The sequence below is a fragment of the Acipenser ruthenus genome, chromosome 41, assembly GCF_902713425.1.
Source record: "Acipenser ruthenus chromosome 41, fAciRut3.2 maternal haplotype, whole genome shotgun sequence".
Taxonomy (NCBI): domain Eukaryota; kingdom Metazoa; phylum Chordata; class Actinopteri; order Acipenseriformes; family Acipenseridae; genus Acipenser; species Acipenser ruthenus.
In genome coordinates this window covers 1,687,517-1,693,719 of record NC_081229.1, presented here as the reverse complement: position 1 = coordinate 1,693,719, position 6,203 = coordinate 1,687,517, and the positions used below count along the sequence as shown (strand labels likewise).

Here is a 6,203-nt window from a genome sequence, read left to right as displayed (position 1 = left end):
GCTTGCCTATGCTTTACCAGACCTCTCTGTGCTTTACAATGCTTCCCTATGCTTTACCACACCTCTCTGTGCTTTACAATGCTTCCCTATGCTTTACCAGCCCTCTCTGTGCTTTACAATGCTTCCCTATGCTTTGCCAGACCTCTCTGTGCTTTACAATGCTTCCCTATGCTTTACCAGACCTCTCTGTGTTTTACAATGCTTCCCTATGCTTTACCACACCTCTCTGTGCTTTACAATGCTTCCCTATGCTTTACCAGACCTCTCTGTGCTTTACAATGCTTCCCTGTGCTTTACCAGCCCTCTCTGTGCTTTACAATGCTTCCCTATGCTTTACCAGACCTCTCTGTGCTTTGCAATGCTTCCCTATGCTTTACCGTGTTTCTACTATGGTAAACCTGTGTAAGGATGCCTTCTAAACTTTGTCTAGTACATGTAACTTTTATTTACAACCACTTGAACAAGTGGTCTTACGCTCTTAACACCTTGTAAAAAAAGAAAAAAAAAAGATTTATTTCAATTGAATGGGATTAAGGCTTGAATAGACAGACAGCTATCGCAACGAGTCACGAAATCCAGTGACGCACTTGTGAACCAGCAGCGACAATGAGTTCGTAATTACAAATCACATGTCGGAAATAGTATCTGCCAAAATTTGAATATTGCACGTTTTAATCTGTGTGCAGATGTCACCCCCCGCCTCCCCCCCACAAAACACCACACCTACAGCTGTGGCCAAACGTTTTGCATCACCTAGAATTTTAGGATTGGGGGAAATATATATAAATATAAAGGTAGACCTTGTATTTCACATCCTGTAATCAAAGAAACTACAAAATGAAACCGAAAAAAAAGTGTACCGGAAGTCATAATAGTGGTACAGTAGTATTTCATGTTAGATTTCGAAATGTCACGTGTTTTTTTTTTAAATGTATGGGGGGGAAACGACAAAGCAAACGGTACGCAAGTTACGTTAACGTAACGTTATTCAGCAGGTTTCAATCGACTTCATGAAGCAGCATTAGTTCATTCTATAGGGTGAGGCTTCAAAACGTTTGGCCGCAGCTCTGTATATCTGTATATCCGGTAGCGCTTGCTTAGTACTGAGTCCCGTCCTGCTGGATCAAAGTCATGTTGTTAGAATGATCAAATATATTCCACATTCGGATGTGAATTTCACAAGGGGAAAAGGCTGTCCTTCTTAATAATAATAATAATAAAAAAAAAAAAATAAAAAAAAAAATAATAATAATAATAATAATAATAATAATAATAATAATAATAATAATAATAAAAACATATAACCTTCTACATGCAGTTTCTGTCCATGCAGAAGTACAGGACCAAGACAATATGAATTCAGTATTATTTAATTAATACTATTATTTGTTGAAGATTTAATACAACCATGAATAGCGGGGACAGACTTTGTCTGCATTAATCACACAAAAGCCAGGACTAGTATTTTATTTATTAAATTTTTCTGTGTTAAACTTTCAACAGTTTATTGAACTTTCATCACCCTACAACAAACACTTGCAGATGAAGTAAAAAAAAACAAAAAAAACACTTGAACAGAATTAACAGATTGCTCACCAGAACTAGAACATTGCATATTTTTATATGGTTAAAATACAAGTAATTTAGTTATATATATATATATATGCAAAGCAATTACAACCACTGTGAAAAAAAAAAAAAAAAACATACTTGGGTAGTTTTGAGTCTTAGTGTATTACAGTGTTCTGTAGGGGGCACAATATTCACTGAAACAAATTCAAAAGATTCAAATAGGGGAGATCCTGCTGTTTTGACAATTGTAAACCACGGGGGGGGGGGGGGGGGGGGGATACTAATTATTATTATTATTATTATTATTATTTGCATGTATTTTTTGTGCTACTTGCTGTCCTAACACTGGAAGGATGTTATGGCTAGAGAATTGATTGTGTAAAGGATATCCAGCTACTGAATAGCTGGGACAGTGAGCCAGGGTCCAGGGTTTTAAACTTGCATCCAAATGCATGCTGGTACTTGTAGTCCCTGCCTAGCTCACAGAAAGGAATGTAAAAGGCATGTGAATACATCGGCATGTATATGAACCCAGAACCATACGGTCTCTGTCATTCGCTGAGGAGCAGGGACAACCACTGTACAGCTCTGACTCAAAGTGCTGCACACCTTATAGAAGGAACTCACCTGGCTTCATCAAGTCGAATGAAACCTGCTGGAATAACGTCACGTTAACAGATTGAACTGCACACCGCCGCTAAAAATACTACTGTACTACTATTATGGCTTCCGGTTAGACTTTTAGCAATATCATTTTGTAGATCTAAATTATGTTCATATATATATATTTTTGGGGGGGTTTCAATCTTAAAATTGTAGGTGATGCTAAACTTTTAGCCATAGCTGTACGCTGCTTTACTGGACTACAGTTACACCGCACGATACTTTGTACAGGAGCTGCAGTTGGGAGATTAACTCAGCCGTTACCAGTGATTGCTGGCTTGCATCAGGAGACGGAGACGAAGACAGACAAAGTGGAACTCTTCCTCACGCCATTCCTCTGGACTTCATCTCCCTGGCAAGCTGGCACAAAGCACACGGAGTACAGCAAGTAAACGCCACCCAGTCATTGCACACTGTGCCCTGAAACACACACGAGAGAGAGAGAGAGAGAGAGAGAGAGAGAGAGAGAGAGAGAGAGAGAGAGAGAGAGAGAGAGAGAGAGAGAGAGAGAGAGAGAGAGAGAGAGAGAGAGAGAGAGAGAGAGAGAGAGAGAGAGAGAGAGAGAGAGAGAGAGAGAGAGAGAGAGAGAGAGAGAGAGAGATAGATTATAAAGTATAACACAGCCAGGAAACTTCTCATAGTACAATTACACTACTGGTATAGCGACCCTTATAAAAGTATACCACGGTATGTTTCTGCAGTTTCTTCAATTGAAGTGAATTTGTTGCCGTTGTGAGAAGCTCCATTTTAACAGATGAAGCGCTGGAATGGACTATAAAGGAATGGAGTTGAGATTTTAAACAGGGATTGTCCCCCGACCCTGCTCAGCAGAGTATTCAGATACGGGTAGAAATGTTTTGAGAAACGCGGACGAGAACCCTTTACTGGAACCCCCTCAGCAGCCAGAGAAACAGGAGAGAGGGAAATGAGAAACCTTCTTTCTCAGTGTGTCGAGTTTTATCAAGTCAAGTTTCAAGTGCGGACGGCCGTGTCTGACAGGTGCCTCTATATTCTGATCTTGTGTTGAAGAATGTCCTGACCAAGTTTCATTGTAATGACACAACCTAAGAGCTGACACTGTTTGTTTAGATTAGCTGCGATGTACAAACACTCAATTTCCACTGACAGCTACGGCCAGAAGTTTTGCAGCATCCCCCTATAGAATGAACTCATTTTACTTCACCAAGTCGAATGAAACCCGCTGGAATAATGACACGTTAACATATTGAACTGCATGGCGTTTGCTTTGTAGTTTTCCTTATCATTAAACGGATAAAAATGGAAAAATGTGGCATTTCGAAATCTAACATCAAATACTACTGGACTACTATTATGGCTTCTGACAGACTTTATTTGCGATCCCATTTTGTAGTTACATGATGTTAAATAAAACATATACATTTGTTAACATAGTTTTTATTTATTTTTTTTTTTTTTTTAAATGTCTCAAACCTAAAATTTTAGGGGATGCAAAACTTTTGGCCATAGCTGTAACTTATGCCAGATATATGAGAAAAATGTGAAGCGAGACATATGGACGCAATTTAAAATGTGCCAGTTTTTTGAAAAATGTAACATGAAAATGCTGCTGCAGGGGGGCAGGGCTGCTGTGTGTCTCACTGCTATGTGGTGCCTCTCTCTCATCCCAGTGCGTATTGCCATCAGGGTCCCGCTTAGACAGGGCAGCAGCAAGCACTCCCCAAACCCCTCAGCTACGTTGCATGCCAGGATACAGGGGCAGAAGGTGCCACACAGACCTGCAAACAGCAACACAAACAGGGGGGTCGGTGAGCCAGAACTGAGCTCCGCTACAATTTTCCATGGGCAGCTCACACAACAGTAGTAGTATTATTATTATTTAGACATTTAATAGATGCTTTTATCCAAAGCGACTTACAGACTTGGGGGTGAACTTTGCATCAAGATCTGCTGCTGCTGCTGCTGCAGAGTCCCTTACAATAGGACCGTGTATGTCTGATGTCTCTTCCTTCAATGCGCTTTACTTGCTCTTATCTGCCCCCTATTTTACTGCATCTAATCCTGTACTTTAGAGTACTGTAATCTGTCAAGTGTCATTTAATCTGTAGTATTTTGTATTTAATTATATCCTGATGTAACTATCACTGACACTGTTATCTGCTCCGTTATTGAATCGTATTTTGTCATACTTGTACTTGCTAGAACCAAAGTCATTGTATTTATCTTGCTCTTAATTGTATTATTACTTGTACTGTGATTTCTTGAAATGTATTTTTGTTTACGACTGTAAGTCGCCCTGGATAAGGGCGTCTGCTAATAAATAAATAAATAAATAAATAAATAAATAAATAAATAAATAATAATAATAAGTGACTTGCTCAGGGTCACACGCAGTGAGTCAGTGGCTGAGCTGGGACTGAACCAGGAAGTTTACTGTACTTGAATGCTGTAAATGCACAGAGGCATTAACACTAGGGAAGTGACTGGAGTAAATGTACAGGCATTAACACTAGCATTATACTAATTAGCAATCTTGACATACTTACAGATTTTGATGTCCTTCATGCAGTCGTACAGCCCTGACGACCACAAGACTTTATCTGAGGCAGCACTGACCGTGTTTACCGTGACCTGGGGCTGGGCTCGGACTACCGCCTCCTCGTTCACAGCCGCGGCTACAGCTTAAAAACACAGATAACACACCAATACAGTTTTTTGAATATTTTTTTGGAATATACTGCTTTTGTTTTTATATTAAAAAACAAACAAACCTTGTGACTGCCTGGCGCGCATGCGCTTCACCTTCCCTTTCAAATTCACAGCCTCGTTTAACTACACGTTCAAACCATGACATGTATTTGCTACCCTTAATAATTTCTCTTCATCTCGAATAGTTTTAATTTAGTATACTAGTAACCTATATTATCCGGGAACCGCATTAATATGGATCGCTTATTCTTTACATAATTAACGCCAGGAGGGCTGTCTATCTCCGTCAAGCCTGTTTTGATGGAACATTTCAAAAACAATGGAGGGACCAAACATTTGAAAAAGTATTATGGCATGTTTGGGGGAAACACATATTTCAAGCAGCACCCTATCATAAACGGGTCAGTATTTAAATTTAAATTAGTAAGCCTACAGTCATATTGGTTAATAATTAAATGTTTACTATAAATTCTTTTAAAAAATATTTAAATATTTATTACTTTTGACAGCAACAGTTTAGACTAGACCCCTAAGTAGATACTGTAAAGTTAAACACTACACCAAAGTAATATTTTCACCAAGATAAGCTGGGTCTAAATCGCTGACTCGCAGGTTTAATAACATATTTATATTTAATGTATTTATTATATATACCGGTAATTAATGCGTTCGTATTTTACACTTGTCAACCCGCGAATATTTGAATGCATTTTCGTTTATTTTTTACCTGCTTTTTTCGACATTGTGATTTTTCCCGCCTCTTGTAACGGTCTTCGCGCGTGAGTCAGAGCGAGCAGCGGCTGGAGCGAGTCCGCGCCTCAGACTGTGACGTCACAGGACAATGGTCAGACGCCGTCCGCTGTTTTTATTTATTGCGGTAACGGCCGGGGCTCGGTCACCACTAATCAGTCAGCCGTGACAGGAATCTGGCAGTTTTGTTATGTCTCGCTTTAAGGAGTCAAGTCAAAAATAAATCCGAGTTAATTAGGGGAGCGTTTGTGTGGCTCGGGGTCGTGTTGTTTAGGTTTAGCTAGGTCTGAGAAACCATTGTTTTTACGACAAATTGTATTCAAAACACGAGCGGGTCCATTTTGTGTCTCAGTAATCGTGTTTGGCTGAACGGCTTTTTAAAAACACGACCAGTAAAAAACAAAAAACAAAAAAAAACTAAAGTACAGATTTCCTATGCTGTGTCAATTATTTAAATCGTATGTCGTATATTATTATTATTATTATTATTATTATTATTATTATTATTATTATTATTATTATTATTATTC

The 6,203-nt window shown here is 39.0% G+C and overlaps 1 protein-coding gene across 1 annotated transcript; it reads right to left on the bottom strand.

The window, feature by feature from the left end:
* Window positions 1–1,847: 1,847 nt before the first annotated feature.
* LOC131709016 (cornifelin homolog A-like) lies at window positions 1,848–5,666 on the bottom strand. Its single transcript, XM_059010613.1, has 4 exons — window positions 5,651–5,666; window positions 4,761–4,895; window positions 3,856–3,992; window positions 1,848–2,655 (listed from the first exon to the last, which is right to left on the bottom strand). Exons 1-4 carry the CDS (start codon window positions 5,664–5,666, stop codon window positions 2,560–2,562), a joined length of 384 nt encoding a protein of 127 aa, XP_058866596.1. The 3' UTR covers window positions 1,848–2,559.
* Window positions 5,667–6,203: the final 537 nt, after the last annotated feature.

What these genes read in the sequence shown, in the direction of transcription:
- LOC131709016 (XM_059010613.1), bottom strand. An exon ending in CATGAAGGACATCAAAATCT is followed by an intron (nt 3,993 to 4,760) that starts GTAAGTATGTCA and finishes TGCTGTTTGCAG; the next exon opens with GTCTGTGTGGCACCTTCTGC. An exon ending in GAGAGAGGCACCACATAGCA is followed by an intron (nt 2,656 to 3,855) that starts GTGAGACACACA and finishes TGTGTGTTTCAG; the next exon opens with GGCACAGTGTGCAATGACTG.